This window comes from Bos indicus, chromosome 4 (assembly GCF_029378745.1).
Source record: "Bos indicus isolate NIAB-ARS_2022 breed Sahiwal x Tharparkar chromosome 4, NIAB-ARS_B.indTharparkar_mat_pri_1.0, whole genome shotgun sequence".
NCBI classification, from domain to species: domain Eukaryota; kingdom Metazoa; phylum Chordata; class Mammalia; order Artiodactyla; family Bovidae; genus Bos; species Bos indicus.
The window spans coordinates 80,807,087-80,830,041 of record NC_091763.1 but is presented as its reverse complement, the minus strand read 5'-3'; the positions used below and the strand labels follow the sequence as shown (position 1 = coordinate 80,830,041).

The window sequence follows — 22,955 nt, the reverse complement described above, 5'->3', positions numbered from 1 at the left end:
GGCAGGAGGACTCTTTACCACTGCGCCACCTGGGAAGCCCAAAAGCCGTGTAACCTTGGGCGATGCATTCAGTTTTCTGTGCTTCAGCAATAAATTAGGTAAGGCGTGTGAAGAGCATAGAGCCTGGCACATAGTAAGTACTCAGTAAATACTCACTGTTATTATTAAAGGCTAAAACTATGCAGTTGTTAACTTTTTTATGATGAACCAACAAGAAAACCATGTCTAAGTCTGCTGCTGTGCTGTGCTTAGTCCTGTCTGGCTCTTTGTGACCCCATGGACTGTAGCCTGCAAGGCTCTTCTGTTCTTGGAGATTCTCCAGGCAAGAATACCAGAGTGGGTTGCCATGTTCTCCTCTAGGAGATCTTTCCAACCCAGGGATTGAACCCAGGTCTTCTGCACTGCAGGCCGATTCTTTACCATCTGAGCTACCAGGGAAATCCAAGAATTTTGGAATGGGTAGCCTATCCTTCTGCAGGGGATCTTCCTGACCCAGGAATTGAACCAGGGTCAAGAACCAGGGTCTGCCACATTGCAAGCAGATACTTTACCAGCTGAGCTACAAAGGAAGCCCATGGCTAACTCTGAGGGTGAATGATTTCTCTAAACTTACTCTAACAACAGATGTGAAGAGTCTGGTGGCATATCAAGTAGCATTTTCATTCATTTATAACATGTCAACTTTGTGAGGGAATGAGTGTATTCGTAGGTTTGAGCTAGAAGTGTGATTACATGTATTTATCTTAAAGACACCTGGAATCATTTAGCTTGTCCATGTTTCAGAACTCTTCTATGATAAATATGAGAGTTAATCAGCATTTGTAGGGTTACAACCTCTCTATTACTGTGTTTTGCTGTGTGGATGATTTTAATGACCATTGTTTTAAGGGTAAAACTGAATTTTCTATTTCAGATTAAAAAAATCAGACTTTTGTAGAAGAGATGTATCACATTTATTGATAACTGCAGTCTGCAGAAAACTGTGTCCTTTCCTTTGCCAAATGTTTTTCAGTTTCTCACATACTTTCCCACCTTCCCATAGTTCTGCTTCTGAGCCTCCTAAGGGATTTTCCTTCTTCCAGGATTTCTTTAATTCATTTTGCCTGCCTTCCAGATACACTTAGCTAAAAGCTTAGTGTTTGTTCATTTCACTCTCAGGCCTAATGGTTCCTCATCTTGACCACCCCCCCGCCCAAATTATATTTCCATGACTTCTTTCTGTATGTCCTATCTCACTAGACTGTGCTCTTCTTTCATAAAGCATATATTTTTATATATTACATAATTATGGTCACTTCAAATGAATCACTTCCTCATGTCTATAGGAATGACCTGGTCTCCTAAATGATATTTGATAGATGACTTCAAATTTTGGTGGTGCTGCCTATACTCCTCCCTTTGGCATAAGCTATTAGCGTATCATTTTCTGAAGTAGAATGGATATTCATGAGCCCCTGGAGCTGGCCTAGTCCTAATATCCCACATACTTCATGGCCAAAAAACAAAGCATAAAACAGAAGCAATATTGTAACAAATTCAATAAAAATTTTTAAAAAAATTGTCCACATGAAAAAGATCATTAAATAAAAAGACCGATGGACTTCATCCCTTTCTGATAAAATATTTCTGGGGTAGGACCGGAGATTTTGCATTTCTAACATTGTTTTGAGAATGGATTATATTTGAAAGTACATGATATCTGAGCACTATCTGATTGTTAAAGTGCTCTGTACCTTCATATCTCTGTGTGGCTTTACATGTATTGTGATTGATCTTGTAGGATTTTCCCAAATCTTGTAATTCTTGTAATTCTCTTCTCAGATTCCCAGGTCAAATGCAACCTCTTCAGTGATCTTTTATGATTGCCTTAGGCAGGGCATGCCCATGGAACAGTTGTTTTACGGTCTGTTCTCTCCAAGTTCTTAGCAATTTATTTTCCCTCTTATAGTATTACCACTGCCAATTCTATATAAAGGGTGCATGTCTTGGCTTTGCTACCAACATATAAACTCTTTGAAGGCCAAGGTTTTGTTGGTACCCTACCCAGATTCCCTTGGAATTCACTTTATTACTTCTGTGTATCCATCCTCCAGTACACTTTGATCCTACCAACGTGAACTTGTAACTTTCTTCAGAGGGCCAAATTTGAACTACTAGGGCCATTTCGCTCAGACATGTGGAGAGCTGGAATTGTCTGAAGTTTACATCCTCAGCAGAGTGACCTGCAGCTAAGTGACTGAGGGAACAATATGACAGCCCAGCTCCCCTTCCTTGGGTGCTCCACAGCACTCGCAAGATTGGGCTGAGGCAGGGGCCTCATTTGAAATCAAACCTGTGTTTGACTTCTTCCTCTTCCCTGTCCTGCTTTTCTTACTCCCTTAGTGGATTTCTCCTGAGAGCACTTTCTTAATAAATCACTTGGAAGGTGTTGTGTAAGTGCTTGTTGAATGAATGAGTGCTAGAAAAGATGTAGATTGTCATAGTTAGAAGCATGAACCCTGGAGCCAGACTGCCAGGTTTAAGTCAGAGTTCTACCACTTACTGGCTCTGAGAGCTTGGGCAAGTTATTTCGCCTCTTTGTACTTCAGTTTCTTTATCCATAAAGTGGAATTAAAATGGTACATCAGGTTGTTATGAGGATTAAATAAATGCATGTTTGTAAAGCACTTAGAGTGTTTCCTGGCTTAGAGTAAATGTTAATTAAGTGTTTGTAAAAGACAAATTACGGAGAAGGCAATGGCACCCCACTCCAGTACTCTTGCCTGGAAAATCCCATGGACAGAGGAGCCTGGTAGGCTGCAGTCCATGGGGTTACTAAAAGCCGGACACGACCGAGTGACTTCACTTTCACTTTTCACTTTCATGCATTGGAGAAGGAAATGGCAACCCACTTCAGTGTTCTTGCCTGGAGAATCCCAGGGACAGGGGAGCCTGATAGGCTGCCATCTATGGGGTCACACAGAGTCGGACACGACTGAAGCAACTTAGCAGCAGCAGCAGCAAAAAAACAAATTAAATAAAGAATGTTTTGAAAGAAAGTAAAGAAAACATAAATAAGTGGAAAGACATACTGTGTTCATTGACAGGAAGACAATATTGTTAAGATGACAGTACTACCCAAAGTGATCTACAGATTCAATGTAATCCCTATCAAAATCCTATTGGCAATTTTTTTTTTTCCAGAAATAGAAAACCCATCCTAAAGTGACTTTGAATAGCCAAACTAATCTTAAAAAGAACAAATATGGAGAATTCACACTTCCCAATCTCAAAATTCACTACCAAACTATAGTAATCAAAACAGTGTGGTATTGGCACCAATGGAATAGAATAGAGAGCCAAGAAATAAACCCTCACATATGTGATCAGGTGACAAGTGTGCCAAGACCATTCAACAGAGAAAGGACAATCTTTTCAACAGAAGTTCTGGATATCCACATGCAAAAGCATTAAGTTGGGCCCTTACCTAATGCCTTATAAAATTAACTCAAAATGGATCAAAAAATTAATGTGTTATGACAGAATATAAAACTCTTAGAAGAAAACATAGGGGGAAACCTTCATGACTTTGAATTTGACAGCAATACCTTGGTTATGATACCAACAGCATAGGCAACAGAAGAAAAAATAGATAAAATGGATTTCATTGAAATGAAAAACTTATACATCAAAAAGTACTATCAAGTGACAGACAACCTGTAGAACTGGAGAATATATTTGAAAATCATATATCTGATAAAGGATTAATATCCCAAATACATAAAGAACTCCTACAATTCAACCACAGAAAAACAACTCAATTAAAAAAATGGATGAAGGACTTGAATACACATTTCTCTGAAGAAGATAATACAAATCATCAAAAAACAGATGAAAAAATACTCCACATTATTATGCATTAGAGAAAAGTAAATCAAACCTGTATATTGTCACCCTGCTTATTGAACTTATATGCAGAGTACGTCATGAGAAACTCTGGGCTGGATGAAGCACAAGCTGGAATCAAGATTGCTGGGAGAAATATCAATAAACTTAGATATGCAGATGACACCACCCTTATGGCAGAAAGTGAAGAGGAGCTAAAGACCCTCTTGATGCAAGTGAAAGAGGAGAGTGAAAAAGTTGGCTTAAAGCTCAACATTCAGAAAACTAAGATCATGGCATCCGGTCCCATCAATTCATGGCAAATAGATGGGGAAACAGTGGAAACAGTGGCTGACTTTATTTTAGGGGCTCCAAAATCACTGCAGATGGTGATTGCAGTCATGAAATTAAAAGACACTTACGCCTTGGAAAGAGTTATGACCAACCTAGATAGCATATTCAAAAGCAGAGACATTACTTTGTCAACAGAGGTCTGTCTAGTCAAGGCTATGGTTTTTCCAGTCGTCATGTATGGATGTGAGAGTTGGACTATAAAGAAAGCTGAGCACTGAAGAATTGATGCTTTTGAAATGTGGTATTGAGAAGACTCTTGAGAGTCCCTTGGACTTCAAGGAGATCCAACCAGTCCATCCTAAAGGAAATCAGTCCTGAATACTCATTAGAAGGACTGATGTTGAAGCTGAAACTCCAATACTTTGGCCACCTGATGTGAAGAACTGAATCATTTGAAAATACCCTGGTGCTGGGAAAGATTGAGGGCAGGAGGAGAAGGGGACGACAGAGGATGAGATGGTTGGATGGCATCATCGTCTCAAAAGACATAAGTCTGAGTAAACTTTGGGAGTTGGTGATGGACAGGGAGGCGTGGTGTGCTGCAGTTCATGGGGTTGCAGAGTCTGACATGACTGAGCAACTGAACTGAACCGAACTGAAATCAAACCCACTATGAAATGCCACTTCATATCCATCAGGATGGCTATTATTAACAAAGAAATAAACAAATAAAATAGAAAATAACAACTTGGTGAACATGTGGAGAAATTGGAACTCTCATGCTAAGTGGTGGAATATAAAATGGTACAGCTACTGAAGAAAACATAGCAGTTTTTTCAAAAAGCCAAACATAGAATTATCATCTGCTTCAATAATCCCTCTCCTAATTATATATCCCAAGGAACTGAAAACACTCAGACAGATTTTTGCACACCAATGAGGATAGCAGCATTATTCACAATAACCACAAAGTGGAAACAACCCAAGGGTCTGTGAACAGATGAAGGTATGAACAAAAGGTTGTATATGATAGAATATTATTCAGCCATAAAAGGGAATGAAATTGTAATACACGCTACAGCATGAATGAACTTTGGAAACACTATGCTCAGTGAAATTTCAGACACCAAAGGGCAAATATTGTATCATTCCACTTATGAGGTACCTAGGATAGGCAAATTCAGAGACAGAAAGTAGAATAGAGGTTAGGAGGGGAAGGGGAGGTGGGGAATAGTGTTTAATGGATATAAAGTTTCTGTTTAGAGTATTAGAAAATAACTTAGAAATATATAGTGGTGATGTTTATACAACATTGTGCATCTATTTAATGCAACTGTATACTTAGTAGTGGCTAAAATGGTAAATCTCATGTTCTATCTATTTTACCCGAGTGAAAAAAAAATGCATTAACTCTTGCCTTCCACTTTGCTGTTCCTGTTCTGTCTCTGGGACTTTGATATCTGTCACACTAATGTTTCTTTCCTTTCTCATGAAAGAAGTCCATGTAAGTTGTCTATGAGCCTTTAAACAAAGTTTCTGAAGAGCTGTAAAGTTTTAAACATTCAATTAAAAGCAGACAAACAAAAGATCACTGTGGATAAACATGAATAAATAAGGGAATAATTAGATTATTGGAAAATTCTTTAGGTTTAGTCAGAATTTGCAATAACCCCATGAGTGCAGTGAGTCCGGTTTAATTATTGATGCCATAAAGCAGTCCGCGCCTAGAGTTTTTTTCAGCTTTACCGTTTATGATTTTATAAAAGCTATCCATATGGGTCCAGTTGGTTTGGGCTCATAGGCAAATTGGTCTCCAGCCAGATACTCCATCTTCTTATGTATCACACACCTCTCCACAGAGCTGAAATGTTCCCCTGAAGAGAAACTTTAAAAAAGCCCACAAACTCTAATTTAGATTTGGCAATCACTAGGCTGTGGTGTTTGAGTGTTTTAGACTTAGCAATAAATAGTGTTTTAAAACTTCCAATGTCTGTGTCTTAGTTGCTGTGCTTTCTGTATCTACAGTCAAAAGCCCTAGATGTAAGAATAATTAAATCGCACAAGAATAAATTAAATTACTCATTGGTTAAGATGGTCCTTCCCACCCCATAGCCTGGAGGAGGACATGGCAACCCACTCCAGTATTCTTGCCTGGAGAATCTCCATCGACAGAGGAGCCTGGCGGACTTCAGTCCTTGGGGTCAAAGAGTCAGACATGACTGAGCAACTAAGCACAGTGAAGTGAAATGAAAGAAAGGAAGGAGAGAAGGTGCATTTGTGTGTGAGATAGTGTTCCTCAAGAAAACCAGTTTATATTTGACAAGTCTCCATAACGTTTATTCTGACCTATTTTTGCCTTTGCCTCTCATACTGTTACATCTTTACCTTAAGACTCTTTAATCTTCATTTGAGCGGTGCAGTGTTGAGGGATCTGGGGGACAGAGGACTGACTCATTCAAACATACGACATTTTACATCAAATTTCTTTAAAAAGAATATGATGGGGGTAAAAGAACAAATTCCATATAGCAGCTTTCCAAACTTCAGCCAGTCTCACATTTATTTCACGCAAAACTCCTTTAATTCCTTTCTGGAACAAGATAAGGTATGAAAGAGACAGAACAATAATCTGTCAAATTGTTTAATACAAAACATTTTAGGCCTTGGACATGTCATATTATATTTGCTACTTAGATTCACACCACCTTTTCTACTGTTGTTGGTCTAGGGTTCTTAGGTGAAAGGGCAGTTTGGTATAAATTACACTGTTAAAAACATGTTGATGTTACTGGTGGATCTGTTCTTGTAGTGTGTGAATATAATATATCTGCCCATCCCTTGTATATGGAGTCAACAGTGGCAAGACATGAGTGGTAGGTATAGCTAGACTGACCATGTGAACACTTAGTCAATACCCACTGGCTAAAATGTGAGCATTTGGAGAGGGTACACGCACACACACACACACACATACACAGGCTGTGTGTATTTATGTATACATTTCCCCCACTTTTTGGGTGGAGGACCTTACAAACAATGACATGGCCACTGAACAGAGAGACAGGAAAAAGAATGGCCACATGGGAAAGGGCAGCATCTAAGTATAAGTTGTAAAACTGGTTTCTTAGGTTTTCTTGGTCTTTTCACAGGAGGCAGAGAATCATTCTCACAAAGAGTTAACAGTATCAGAGCATCCTCCCTTCTGGCAGGCACAGAACTCCTGGAAAGTCTCTTAGGAGTGATATATCTTAAGTTAAGTGGAAATCCTATACCCCAAGGATCTTAGATTCCTGATTAGAGATTATACTGAGAGAGACAAATTAGTTATTTCCACCCAGCTCTCCAAAGCTCACTTTGTATTGACAATTCAAAGTAAACCTTATATTTATTCACCTTCATTGAAGAGCTTGCACAGTGGAAGTTTGTTGATGTGCAGTGAAATCCCTAGTGGGAAATTACTAGAACTCACAAGATGAGGAATATTTGTTTTCAAATGGAGTTTTAAATTGACCTTGATAGTTTTCAATGTTTCTTAATTAGTGTTTGCAAATCTGCTGATTTTACGAAAAATCTGTTTCTTGCTGTATTAGAGTATAGCATCACAACAAAATTAGCATTCCATATGTTGTTTTGTTAAACATACTTGGTGACTTTCTTTAAAATCCCTTGGGAAATGTTTTGAAATTTGTTGAAACAAACATGCAACACTTGAAATTAAATGGTGATTATCACCACATTGTCCTTTCTTTAAAGCATTGCCGCTATTTGGACTCAGTGAGGAATGCTATCATTGAACACATTTTCTGCAGAAATTACTCTCAAATGGGTAAGACCTAGATACAAGCCTTTTTGCCTAAGTAAGTGTAGCTTGCTACAGAATTCTAGTAATGCCATGACACCATGATGAAGCACATTTATTTTGCCAGAGGCTGGAGTGGCAAAAAGCATCTATAAAAGCCTTTATGAGGGTATTCTCTTCTCTAAATGCAAAGAGAAAGTTCAGTTCCCTTTCCCTAAAATCTTCTTCAGAACATCTGAGTAGAAACAGAAGAATATATTTCATCTGATATTAGAGAACTGAATTGCCTCTCATTGATAGTACTAATCATTAACAGTTACTCATTTATTGAAAGTGAGATGTGGAAAGAGTTGTCGTGTGTCTGTCTTCACTTTAGGCTTACTGTTTAGTCAACTTAGATTTGGTAGTGAACAGTGAACATCTACTATACGCCAGTAATTGTGCAAGGAGCTAAAGTTACTGACAGAAATAAGACACGATGGCATGAAAGGTTCTGCTCTGTGAACATCATAGCTTAGCTGAGGAGATAACGGTTACCACACTATAGTTGGGGGGAGGGGTTCAGGGAAGAGTTCAAAGAGGAATAGGTGCTTAAACTTAAAAGGTGAATGTAAGGTTATCAGGTTGGAAAAGCAGGAAAGAACATTCCAGGATGAGCGACTGACCCATATGAGGCACTGAGGTTTAAAGGCTGCAGGATGTCAGTGTGATGGTAATTCATTCTGTGTGGCTAGGCAGGGTGCTTAGGATGGGCCCTGAGGAAAATGTATTTGGTAAAGTAGATGGATGTTTTCTGCCCTGCTGAGGACCTTGAACTTCATCTTGTAGGATACAGAAGGCTAAAAAAATTTCAAGAAGGGACAGAAATTAAGCAATTTGTGTGAGCAGAATGTGAGGACACTGAAGACACCAGTATTAGTTAAGCTATTTTTAATCTTAACTTTTATTATTTTTTAATTTCTTATTTGTTGGCCATATGGCATATGGGATCTTAGTTCCTTGACCAGGGATCAAACCTGTGCCCCCTGCATTAGAAGTGCAGAGTCATAACCATTGGACTGCCAGGGAAGTCCCAAGGAGCTATTTTAACAGTCTTGAAAAGGATCCTGAAATCTGTGTCTCTTGCATCTCCTGCATTGGCAGGCAGATTCTTTACCAACTATGCCACCTGGGAAGCAGAATCATAACAGTGGGAATTAACAGGCTGTCCTTTTTAGGTCTGAGAGAGACTTAGGAAGAAGAACCAATTTAACTGTAAAGAATGAAGGCCGAGAGAGTCCCAGTGAATCCCAAAGTCTGTGGTGTGCTAACTGAGTGGGTAGTAGCATCATTTGTTGTTAGGGAACATAGTAGAGATTTGAGAGAAAGTAAATGAGGTCTGGCTTGGACACGATGAATTGAAGGTTAGAGTGGATTGTATTGGAAGTGTGTTTTTTCCTTGGTTCTGATAGATAAACCAAGCATTTCCTCACCTTTTCTTGATGGGTTAAGGCTTTTATTGGGTTGGCCAAAACTTTCTTTCGGGTTTTCTAATGTTACAGAAAAGCCCAAAAGAAATTTTTGGCCAACCCAATACTTTTTATGAGAGACGGGGCCAGGAAAGTGGGTGGGATTTAATGCTTGCCGCCACTTGCATTATCCACATGGCACTGAAGGAGCTCTTGTCCTTATCTGTGGCTTCCATCCTGTGCTCACATAAAGATTTGTTAAAATTTTAGCTGTTTTCTTCCTAACTGCTGTCACTCACCTCATCTTCCTCTGCTTTGCCAAAGGAAAAATAGTTTCTTTGACTCATTTCTCCTCAGAAGGGCTTTTCAATTCTTTGGAAATTGGTTCTGGTTGTCTTGATACTTCAGCTCTAAGATGTGCTCAAGAAAAATCATTGTAAACTTTTTTGGCTTTTTCTCCTTATGAGGGTAAGGACCTCTTGTGCTTTTTTATATCCTAAGTGGAATCATGAAATCAATTCTGACAACTAAAACATTGAAAATTATTTTAGAACATGAAAAACAGAGTTGTGGACAGCTGCTGGCAGGTAATTAGATCAAATAAAAAGTAGTCTTTCTATGACACTAAAGAGATAAACTTGGTAGTATCAGTACTCAAAAATTCATAATAGAAATCTGGCTACACTTAATAGGCTTTTCTCAATTATTCCTCAGATCAGGACTATTTCCATTAAGCTGTAGTTACCTACTGTTTCTCATACCTATAATACCTTGAAGACACCTTGCAACTAAGGGTAAATAAAGCAAAATGCAAAACAAAACAAAACTGTGGTGTGTTCCTAAACCATTAATAATTTAATGTGGACTCATTGGTTTGGAAACTCGTATTATGACAATTCAAAACCTATTTGAGCCAACAGAAAAGTAGAAGAAGAGGTAGTTTGACACATACATGTTTTTCTCTGCAAATTAGATTGGAAGGGGGATATGGTCAGCAAATTTTTTCTGTAAAGAGTCAGCCAGATTATAAATATTTTAGGCTTTGCAGGCAGTACGGTCTCTATTTCAGTTATTCTGTTGCAAATTAACTTTGCTGTAGTAGAACGTAGCATCTATAGACAGTAAAAATGAATGGATATGATGGATTCCAATAAAATTTTCTTAACAAAAGCAGGCAGTAGCTGTATTTGATGTAAGGACTGCAGTTTGTTGGCCACTGACCTAGAGAATTGATACAGATAATAGGGTGTACCACATTTCCACTCTGGCAATGGCAGTCAATCTATATCACAGATTTTTACAAAGAAACTCATTGAACCCAAGGCTAATCTATGTAATGAATCAGAATATTTGCCTATGAGACATAGATCCTATTCTTTGCTATGAATGACACTTAAAAGCAGTAACAAATGTCTACTGCATGGTCACTCCTTTATGAAACAAGCCAAGGAATCAATTATTACATAAGTAGGGTGAGTGGTTAAGTAGTGTAAGTGTATACACAGTATGTATATATAAATATGCCACTTTAAAAATATGTATGGTAGGAGAAGGGATCATACTTGAAATTGTTTTATATGAGAATTCATTTCAATTTATTTCATTTACTCATCTTAAGTTATGAATCAAAATCTCAGTATCTTTTCTTATTAGAGTTATGTCCTTTTCCTTAGACTACCAGTTGGCATCTTGAGAATGAAGATAATTGCATGATGTGAAAAAGGCTTAATATTTCTAAGCCCTGGGCTCCTATAGGATGGCCTCCTATAGGAGGGACTGGGGCTAACTTTCTGTACCCAAGGATGGATTGACTCAGATATCCCTAAAGGTTAATTTTCCTTTCTGCTAGTGAACCAGACACTCCAAGAGACATATTTATTAATTCAGGCAAGACTTTTCATCTACTGACAAGGAAGATAATTTTCCAACTTCCAAAAGGCCCAATTTTATTCTGGTCTAGATAAAAAGCACTTGCTGACTGTGTTCTCTTAGAAGTTAAGCCATGCCTAATTTCCTGTTCCCTAGGAAGAATGGTGACCCAGAATGGATGACCAAGCCCTTCAACTAGAAAAAACTGGATTCTGCAGAAGTAGGATGAACACTGGATATATGTTGTAGATGTAAGCAGGGAATATTTTCAGGGCTGCTTTGAAAGCGGTTGAAGAACAGTCATAGTTCATTGTTATCATCTTCCCACATCCCCTTTTAGCAGTATTCTCCCAAATCTTTATTTTAGTCATCCACTCTTAAAATTCTAATACACAGTTCTTGTCCCTCAGATCTTTTTTTATCCAGACACTTTCAATACCTAGTCTCTGCTCATAGTCACATTGGGCGGAATCTGTTAGTGAATTAGTTCACAAAACACATTGATGACTCAAAGTGACTAAATTGTGATGTTGTTTAGGTGGATGCTGCAATGTAAAAAGGGAATGTGGTTTTGATTAAAGGAATAAAGGTCTAATGGTGGAAAAGTTTTTATTGGGGCATAGGCTATCACCATCATATCTTATATTGGTTCATATCTTATATTGGTTCATTTTTTCTTTCATTCAGCAGATCTTTATTGAACATCTGTTATATTTGAGGCACTCTTTGAGTCCTGTACTGGCTTTGCTTTAGGTGGAAGCTGAGGTGACTTGCCCTAGTCTTTGCGAGGATCATCACACCCCTGCTCTGCTCAGATCCTCCCCCACTGCAATCAGCAGAGTTTCCAAGGTTGAACATGAACTCCCCCAGGTTACTTCTCTCATCTTATTTCATGCCTCTGTCCAGCATCTGCTCCAGCCCCATTGACCTGCTTGATGTTCTTCAAGCCAACTAAGCAAGCTCATGTTTAGGAATCTTGCGTTTGCTGTTCTTTCTGTTTAGAATGCTCTTTCTGGAGATATCCATGGGGCTTATTCCCTTATTTTATTCAGGACTCTGCTCAAATGTCACCTCAACAGAAAGGCTTTATTTGATATGGTGTTACTCCTTAATTCTCTGTTCCCTTTTCTTGCTTCATTATTTTCATAGCACTCATCATCACCTGGCATTATACATATTTATACTGAGTGTGGCTTTTCTCTTTGCTAGCATATAAATGTAAACTCCATAAAGTCAGGCATTTTATTTTGTTCCCTGTATTATTAGCACCTAAAAGAGCCTGGGCATAATATATATTCAATCAATTTTTAGATTGTTCAATGACTCTCCTTCCCTTGGATCATTTACAATCCAGTCTTCTTAATCTTCGGTTTGTATCTTTTGTCCAAATAAACAAGGAATAGCATTACTATACCATAAGTTATCTGTTCAGGGAATTTAATCATAAGAAGTCTCTGTTACTTACCGAAGACACAACTAATATTAGATCCTTGAAGTTCCTTTCCTGGAGCCCTGTTTTTAAGATATTTGGCCATTGTGACTTTGGTTCAGCTCTGTTGTTATTTTTACATGGTGCTAATGTGTTCCTGACATATTTCAGAGACCAGGCTTGTCATTTACTTTGAGGGGTCCCATGAATTTCTCTCTTACACTTTTGAAATGAAATTTCAGAATCGAATCAAATTTATTGTTTCAATCAAACTGGATTTGATTTACAGATGTCTGATCCCTTAAAAACAGATCTAAAAAAAGAAAGCTTCCATCAACTTCAGTTCCTGTTTTCTTGTCTCCTCCAAACAAGAACTAAGGACTTTCTACAAGACATTTTCCATAAGACTTTATTGTGTTAAAAACATCGGTGCATGTTAAACTTAGCACATTGTACTTGCCTGTGTTTCAAGGTTTGTTTCATCAGGGAAGTAGTATAATCCACAAGTAAGTTGTGTATGCCTTTCAGAATGTGATTATTGCTCATAAAAATGGTTTTAATTGAAAATTTTATGTCATGGATAGCCTATAGCAATCTTAGATGCACATACCTATATTTATGTGTCTATAATTTATTTTTTAAGATTCCCTATACAACACTATTTTGAAATTACTAAAGGGGTTTTCTTTCTTTTTTTGTTATTCATCTGGGTAACTTAAAAAAATATTGCTGTTATATTCAACTATTGGCATGGTTGCAGGCAACTAAAAGCTTAAGAAAATTATTCCCCATCTGTCCCCCCCAAAAGCCACATCTTAAAAGGTCACAAAAGGAAACACACAATTCAAATAATCTCCATGCTGTATCTGAGATTAACTTGGACACAGATGTTTTAACTTACAGTTTGATCTGGCGTAATATATACATTTAACAAAATCCTGTTTTGTATTGCTTCTATAAACACTGAAGTCTGATAAAAGTGTATTGATTTTTCTGCTATTTAAGAGCTTTTGAACCAGTGCTTAAAGCAAGTTGTCTCCAAGGCCTAAATTAACTCTTTCAGCTTTTGACGATGGTTTCCGTGTAGGGGTATGTGTGTATACATGCAAGTATGTGTTTGTTTATGCTTGAAATGGATTAGAATGGCAAACCGTTTTGTGGTCTGCAATATTTTACTTGCTGGGGATAATCATTAGACTTTGTTCTTGATTTCTTTCTTAAAAGATGAAATGATTCAACACTGTTCATTACTGCTCATTTCCTAACCACACTGTAATCATTACAGGCCTAGATATTATCTGAACAGTTACTGAAAATATTAATGCAACATGAATAGGGTTTTCCTCTCTCACTCTGAGCATTTAAATATGGATATCATACTTCCTCCTCTTAGTCCTTCTGCCTTTTGTCCAACTGATCTTAATATGAGAACCTTGAAGGAAGCAACTCAGGGAACATGAATCCAGTTTATCTGTCTTGCTTTCAAAGTTATTCTTGCACTGTCTTCCTTCTTGGCCAACATTCTAATACAGTAAAGCCTTCCTGCATATGAGTGAGTTCCATTCTGAGAGCAATTTCATAAGTCCAGTTTATTCCTAAATCCAACAAAGTTGGCCTAGGTACCCAACTTTTACAGAAAACTCCAGACGCATGAAGTGACTTACATGATTGGACATACAACGCATGCTCACATCTTTGACAGTTCTCAACTTGAAGGTTCCTACGTAGCAGATTTACTGTATATCACAAGGTAGCTTCTCACCCTTGAGCAGTAGCGTGGAAGCCACCACAACTGCAAGTAGGCTTCTCCAAATTATGCATCTTCAAATTAGAATTGTGATAACTCCTGGGGAAAAAGATATCCCCAAATTGAAAATATTAAAAGAATATAAAATTCAGCAGCAATACAACCTTTTGAAGGTACAGAGACTTTTGCTAAGAGGAATCTCTTAGGATAGTTTCAAAAGATAGGTTTTGAACTAGATAAGACACTTTCTCATATGAGGGCCTATTGGACTTTGTCATTTACCAAAAGTCTTCACACAAATGATTTCATCTGAGCCTGAATATAACCTTCTGAAGTAGATGTTTTAGAGATTCCCACATCGCAAATGATGATGACGCAGTCTCTGAGAGCGGCTACGTGGTGAGGCAGGACCTTAAAATCTGCATTTGTTCTTTTTCACTAGGCAGAAAGCTCACATCTCTCTGGATATAATGGACAAACAAGCATTTAATTTAGTGGAAAGTTAATGAAATGACTATTTTGTGATGTTGGACCACATTTCTTCATTTTTAAATTAGTCATCTGGGTACAAAGTAAGCATACAGGTAATAAGACTACTTATCTATCAGTAAATATATTTATCTTATCAGTCTTATACACACATACACACATGCACAAACACCTCTAGACCAGGGGCAAAAGCAAATGCAAAACCCCAAACTAGAAATCTATAAAGTTTCTTAGAAAGTATTCTCTCTACCTTAAAAATCTCTTGGGACTTCCTGGTGGGCCAGTGGCTAAGACTCTGTGCTCCTAATGCAGGGGGCTCAGGTTCCATGCCTGGTCAGGGAACTAGATCCTAAATTCCACAACTAAAGGTCCTGCATATAGCAACTAAAGACCTGACACAGCCAAGTAAATAAATAAATATTAAAAAGAAAAGGATTACAAAGTGTTTTATATACATATATGGAGATTTTCTTTCATTTACATTTTCTAAAATGAAAGTGTCTTCGTTTGGCAGAAAACCCTTAAATTCCTCAGTGAGGGAATTCTATCAGCAACAGTAGAAGGGAAGATAGTAGTGTAATTCTGAAGGATGTGGGTTTAAATCCTGGCTCTGTGACTTACTAGCTGTGTGATCTTGAGTAAGTTAACTTTTCTCTATGATCCTTAGTTCTTATCTGCACAACATAAATAATAGCAACTATTTTGAAGGATGTTTAAAAGATTGAAGGGAATATACGAATTGGCCAAGATGATTTTAAAAAATCGAGTGTTTAATGTATGGAAGGAATAGGACTTTGGATCCTGAAAATCATTGTGGAACATTTATACTACCAGGGACATGTAACTCCATTACCTGAAATGCCAAGTAAGGGAGATGACATATAGAGGGCAGGAAGTTTACACTGAAAGGAGCTGCAGAATCCTAAAGTGAAAGTGAAAGTGAAGTCGCTCAGTCATGTCTGACTCTATGTGACCCCATGGACTAACCTACTAGGCTCCTCCGTCCATGGGATTTTCCAGGCAAGAATACTGGAGTCGGTTGCCATTTCCTTCTCCAGAGGATCTTCTGGACTCAAGGATCGGACCCAGGTCTCCTGCATTGTAGGCAGATGCTTTACCATCTGAGCCACCAGGAAGTCAATAGAATCCTAAAGGGATACCTATCCCTCATTTTCCTCCAGTGGTTGAAGAACCTTTGGCAAAGTCACCATTCGCCTGATCAGTTACGTGTGAAAAATCAGCCTTTGGCTCAATATCTCTTCCCATGTGTCTTTGACTTACACTTGTTCATTTTACCCACTAAACTTGCTTTTATTATCTCTGGCTCCTTAGAGCCAGCACATCTCTGCAGGAATGAGCTGGATCTGATTTGGATTCTCACATCTCTGACAGAACTGTCAGCTTCATTTCCATCACAAAATCTTGGTTGCCTGTAAGGGTGTCAGAACTTGATGTTTCCCATTCTGGGTTGAATTGGCACAGCTGGGGCAGGGAAGAATCTTCCTTACACTTTTGAACTGAGCAACTTGGACTGACAGGTCACTGAGAAGATACAAATGTGGGTTTGAATCTCTTGTAAGACCTCAATTATCTGAATGTGAAAGGATCATTGAAAAGTAAACCTTGAATTAATTCATTGATAGTTTAGAGTTATATTATTAAAAACAATCAGACCATCTGATCCTTTTGACCTGTGATCTATTCCGAACAGAAAGTGGCATTAAAAAGTTTTTCACTTCACTTTTAATCTTAGTAAACTTTTAATCACAACCTAAATGATAAGGTTAATATTGTTTTTCATTGAATTATTTGGAAAAATTAATAGGCAGAAATGTATGTAGTTATTCTCCAACTGAAATGTGAAGTATGATATCCAGAGTTGATGACATGTAGCTTGCCCTCATAAAGATGAAAGCTTCATCACTACACTGTTACCAAACCTGGCTTGTATAGTAAGGAAAGTGTAGGTCTTAAGAGAAATGGCTCCACTGGAATACAGTAAGTCTTCTACATACAAACATCCAAGTTGCAATTGCAAACTTTCAAAGATGAGAATGTACATGCCATCAACATCATATTTGAGTGAAATTGCAGCTTGCTCTCCATCTCCAGTTGTTGATGATCCTTCAGCTGTATCATTTCCCACCTCGTCTTCCTCCAGTCAGTAACTCTTCTTGCCTCTTCACTCAATTCCAGCCCCTGTATGCCAGCTGTTGTACTGTACTACTGTACTTTTCAAGGTACTATATTGTAAGGTTAATTAAAAAATTTTTTGTTTGTGTGTTCTTTATGTATTATTTGTGTGTAAAGTATTATAAACCTGTTATAGTACAGTACTATATAGCTGATTGTGTTATTTGGATACCTCGGCTAACTTTGAGACATAAACAAATTGGACTTGAACCCACTCTCAGAGTAGAGCTCATTTGTATGTAGGGGGCTTACTATAGTGGCTCAGTGGTGATTATATTACATTTCATAAAATAAGAATTTTCCTAGTTACCCAGAGTTGCTACTGCTTTTATTTGTAAGACTGATTCATTGCAAACATTTTTGGTGGACATAGTGTATTTAGTTCACTGTTTTTTAAATGGAACATATGAAAGATAGTTTTTTTCTGAAAAACACGGGGTTAAGAAGATTGATACTTATTTTTTCATCTATTTATTCAACAAATATTTTCTGTGACAGTTCTTGTATAAATTCAGGCTTTAGGAAAAAAGATGTAACCATGTGAATAATGGGGCAAAAGATTTCTAAGCAGAGAGAACAGCATGAGTGAAGCCCTTGGGTGGGAAAGACCCTGGCAAGTTTGCAAAATGATTGGAACTTAGTGAAGGACGGGGAGAATGAAACAAGAGACTGAAAGTGATAAAGTAATAAACATGAGAGGCTCTTAATGTGCGTGTAGCTATTGTCCTTAATTTGATGTCACGAGCCTGCTGTACATTTTGTGATGTGTGTGATGTCTTTATTTTGTGATGTTCTGACGTCATTTCCTTGTCTTTCTTCATTGTTGTTCCTTCTTTGACTTGGCAGCAGTTATTGCTCTGATTCTGGTAACTTGATCTTCTTTTCTTTCTAATATGCTTTCTGTTGGTTGAAGAATCAGATAACCAGACTAATTAGAATTATGTTGAATTTAAGGGTAAAAAAACAAACAAACTATGAATTTGGAGTATAAACTGTCTCCTCTAGGCAAACTCTATACATTTTTATACACAGACCCATTTCCTTCTGGACCTCAGTTTCTTCCTGTATAAAAGCTGGCTAGAGACCAAAACATCACATCAGTGCCCTTTTAGTCAGTAATTTGATTTACAGTGGTTTTCTAAATGATCTTTAAAAATTAATTACATTTGTTGTGCTTTCCATAGTTAAGCATGCCACGTCTTAACTATCTTGAAGTGTTAACTATGTCTTTAAATAATTGTACTCTCAATGCATTAATATTTACTAAAAGAAACTAAAAAAAGTGTTGAGGATCCTTGTCTAAAAGAGGATCAATATTTAATTATAAATCATCTATTACATTTTTCTTCTGCTGAGTATAAAATACATTGTATGAAAATGTGAATTCAAGTGAAAATTACAGTTTTGAGCTCCATGCCTAATGATTTCTGCATTTTCTAAATGCATGTATGTATTTTTCTATTCCAAAAATCTGTACTCTAAACTTGCTGCACACAGGAGTGTCCAGTTGTACATGGACACACAGCTATTAACTGAGGGGAGAAGCTGTTTCTTCTATTCTGATATCAACTGCTGCACGTGCCACAGTACTTTGGGCAAATCAGATGATCAGAAAGATGTTTATTGAATGAATGCGTAAGTGAATAAAATCCACTGGCTTGAATCTGGATTTGAGCCTTTGCTAACCGCCCCAGAAGTCATCATCTAGCTGCTTTTCTGTCTTCAGAAAAGCTGTTGTCAGGCCCGTTTCTTAAAAATAAAGTGTGAATTTGTGGTACTCTAGAATGCTCTGGGATTATGTAGGAATGTGTAAGATGGTCTTCAACTGTCTTAGGAGAAAAGAGTTAGTAAGCAACACTCAGGTAGAAATAAAATAGTCAGACGGTGGTCAACCTCAGCAAGGTATTTGCAAAACAGCCATCAAGTGACATTCTTTCTTATTTGGGGATTAGAAGTTGTCCACTTACCTCCAAACCTCCCTCCTGGCTAATTGCAGGGGAGAGATGAGTGGAAGGCCAGGTGCTGGACAAGTGCTGACAGCTGTCCTGAATGTGGCATCTTATTTCCTGCAGGCCCAGGTCTGCTTAGCATTACACAGTACTTAGCTTTGGTTAGGATGTGGTCAGTGTTTGTTACAAGGTGTATGAGAAATTGGCTTTTCAGGAGGAAAGCTTCCGAAAATTTACACTGTGTGTGTAAATTTTAGTTTAGAAGATTGCCTCTAAAAATTCAGGTGTGTGTCAGGGGTACAGAAAATTTATTGGTTGGACAGCAGCAAAAATATTTCTTTTGTCAACCCAAGGGAAAAATCCATAAGGTTTATAGTCTATATTTGAAAATAAGTAAATTCATTCCTAGAAATATTTGGAGATCTCTGGCTCTCAGATGGTTTGGGGTCCATTCATCCATCAGTGGTCAGATGATTCTGAAGAGTTTTGTAGGGGTCAGTGAAGGGAAGATGAGGATTTGGGGTGAAGGGCTTGTAAGGATCACAGATACATTTGTGTTACTACAATCCTTGAAGATCACAAGGAAGTAGTGGAAATTATTTATTGAATGAATCTGTGCTTAAACTTAATGGGGATTATCTTTAAAGAGTAGCAGTGGAAAAAAGGCATCTGGGAAAAAAAAACCTTAACACTTCTGGAAGAAATTTATGATTTTATTCTCATTATATTACTGTAGTGTTTAAACTATTAACTCTTTCTTAAGAATATTGATGATGTGTGAGGTCCCTAACGGCTTTAGATTTCAGTGATGCTGTGATTAATGAAGAACAAAGGGTATGTCTGAGAAAGACCTGGCATGTCCCCTTATTTCTAAATCAAAGGTGTCATTAGCAGCATCCGTTGTGGCATCAGACTTCTGTGAAACAAGAGGAGACAGAATTTAAACCATGTGGATAAGTGATTCATCTTGAGATATGCATTGTTTGGAGAATTGGCTGAGAAACCCCTGGACTGAGGGAGATTACACTCACAAAAATGCATCTCAATGTGTGAGCACAAATGTTCACTTTCTTTATTTTAACTTGAGCTGTGACCTCTCAAAACTGCTTGCTCAGCCTTTCTTAATACCAGAGCAACTTAAAAACAAATCATATCTTTTACCAAAATTGCATAAAAGCAGGTCCTCTGGGCCCAGGGCTTTGACAGGATTCATTCTGAAATGATCCTGTGTCATGCAACCTACACAGCAAATTTGTTACTTTTATTACAGAAAAATCATACAAGTTTTTCCAGAGTCCAGCTGTGGATCTTTAGATTGTCTTCATGTTACTCGGAACAGAACAACTGTTTGAATCAAAGCCAAAGATGTCCTTGAATCATTTGGTATCAGGGCACTAATGAGCTCTGCAGACATTTCAAATTCCTTTCCTTCCCTCTCTCACCCACCCCTTCCACCCCTTCCACCTTAACCAGGTGTGACTTAATCCAGTCTATTTCCCCCCTAAGTAATAAGCTGTAACACACACACATAAAATTTATGTATATATAATTTTTCTGTACTGTAAAGTGAGTTTTCAAAATAGTGTTTTTTCTTTTTAAATAAGAGCTAAATGTTTTACTGATCTGCTTTTATTAATAGGTATGTAAAAACGGAGCTTCAATTTTCATTGTATCCTAGGGTTTATAGAGATGACAGATAACTTTCATGATCTGTTAAGCCAACCCTTAGTTTTCAGAGATGAGAGCCCTGAGGCTCAGAATTTGAAGAGATTTACTCCAGATCACACAGGTAATAGCTGGTAGGGCTTGACTAGAACCAGGCCATTGAATTCCTGGTGCTTTTTTCCCTGGAGAGTGTGATCTGAGAGGTTTATAATTCTAATTTTTCTTACTTTTCTCCACTTAAAATTGCATGTTATAAATGGGCATGTGTTATCCACATATGAGACTTCCTTCTTGTTTTTCATGGTGAATTTATGAAATTATATAATTCTGAAATCATGTTATGTGAACATATGATTTCTATGTGGTATACTCACTGCTCCCCACCACCACCCCCGCCCCCCCCCCGCCCCCCCCCACTCCTCTTACCCCATCTGTCTGATGAACTCACACTGAAAACCAAGGCTCAAATCCTCTGTGAGTCTCTGTGCCAAGTAAACCCTTCTCTAGACAGGTGAACCTCCCCTCTCCCCCAGCAGCTTGTCCTCTATCTACACCCTAGCAACTCTTTGTACATTTGTGGCTATGAGCACTCTTTACATTGTGTTATGTTTATTTATTCATTCATTAATTTTTCTTTATCCTTAGTTCTGTAATATAGAAAATAAAATTATTGGATGAACTTCTGAATAATTTAAAACCCCTTTAACTTTTATTCCTAATTATGTTTCTGAACAAGTATGGCACCTTGAAAGAGATTCTATTAGTTCAGTCTCCCCACAGATTATGGGTGAATCAGTTTTTACTTTCAATTAACTGGCACTTATTGAGCTTGATGGACGTGAGTCTGAGTGAACTCCAGGAGCTGGTGATGGATAGGAGGCCTGGCGTGCTGCGATTCATGGGGTCACAAAGAGTTGGACATGATTGAGCGACTGAACTGAACTGAACTGATTGAGCACCTAGTATTACAAATAACTCCTAGAATTGCTCTTGTAGACACCTTGCCACTGAATCCTCACAACAGTCTTGGGGAATTAGGTTGTCCTACTCTATGGACAGACAAAGAAACTGAAACACAGAGTCCATGTCTTGCCCGAGGTTTATTAAGTGGCTGAATCTGAAATTGAAACCAAATCACTGGAATCAATATTCAAGATCCCCCAACCCCCATTATATTCATCCTTATCTCATTAAGCATTTTTGTTTTCGGTATGTCTTATACTTCAACAATATAGGGAAGTGGTTGGTAGTTGTGCTGGGGGGAGGAGTTGGGAGAAATTTCAGAAGTTTAAGAATAATTCTTTGGATTGTGTGCCTCACATGTTTTGTTCAAATTCACGGCCACCGATGTAAAAAATGTTTAAACTGTTATACTGTTGAAAGAATTGGACTAAGTCTCCTTCAGTTTTTGTTATTGTTGCCTTTTATTTCTGTTTATAACTTATCTTAGTTAACTTCTTACCATCATTATTTTTAAAATGGGGATGAGTTCCATATTCTAACCCCTGGAAGATAGCTCTTAATTATCCAAGAATCACAGAGAAAAGAGGATGGATGACATTTGAGTTACTAGCTAGTTCAAAACAAGAAGTTGTCTAGTTGCTTCTTTCCACGAAATTATTTGTCAGAATTTCTAATTAATATCAAACATATACTTCAACTCCATTTATCCCCTTCTTTTAATCTCAGACATCCTATCAGTTCTTTAAGTGGGCCTATATAGAATGGTAAAGCGGAAGAGAAATGAAAAATCTCTTTATCTGTTTTCAAACCAATAAAATTCTATAAAGCAATTATCTTTCAATTAAAAAAATAAATTGATTAAAAAAAAAAGATTTAGCACCCAGGAAGCTACTCCTTTTTAAATAAAGTTTTTCAAAAAAATAAAAATCTTTTAGGTTTCTTCAGATTGAATCATGTGTACCTGAATAGTTATGTCATGTGTAATGCTTGTCTTTGGTTGTGAAAATTAGACAGTATTGCTGAATAATCAGCTTTTATAATTCGCTGTTGCTTGGATTGGGCATTTTGTGTTAGTACTGAACAGTAAGAGATGGGCCCTTTTATTTGCAAAAAGATAAAAAATAAGGATCATGAAGTTCATCTAGCTTTTTGAGCAATTCAGCTCTAATGGCAGAAAAGGAATGTGTTTTTAAGAAAGTGAAATTAATGAAAAGTGTTCATCTGTTGGTAGAGCAGTAGTTTGAAG

General features: G+C 37.6%; 1 protein-coding gene across 10 annotated transcripts in view; it reads left to right on the top strand.

Annotated features, from left to right (window-relative positions):
* The window catches only part of SUGCT (succinyl-CoA:glutarate-CoA transferase), an 861,197-nt gene that overhangs the window by 419,146 nt on the left and 419,096 nt on the right, over positions 1–22,955 (top strand). For 2 of the 10 annotated variants that reach the window (XM_070787287.1, XM_070787288.1), the window contains exon 13: positions 6–98. The exons of 7 other annotated variants lie outside the window; for them this stretch is intronic. In XM_070787287.1, coding sequence (XP_070643388.1) covers positions 6–53 — 48 coding nt within the window. In that variant the 3' untranslated portion in view covers positions 54–98. Of the gene's footprint in view, positions 1–5; positions 21,138–22,955 lie in introns of those variants that run through there. One more of the 10 variants, XM_070787286.1, reaches the window with a different exon arrangement.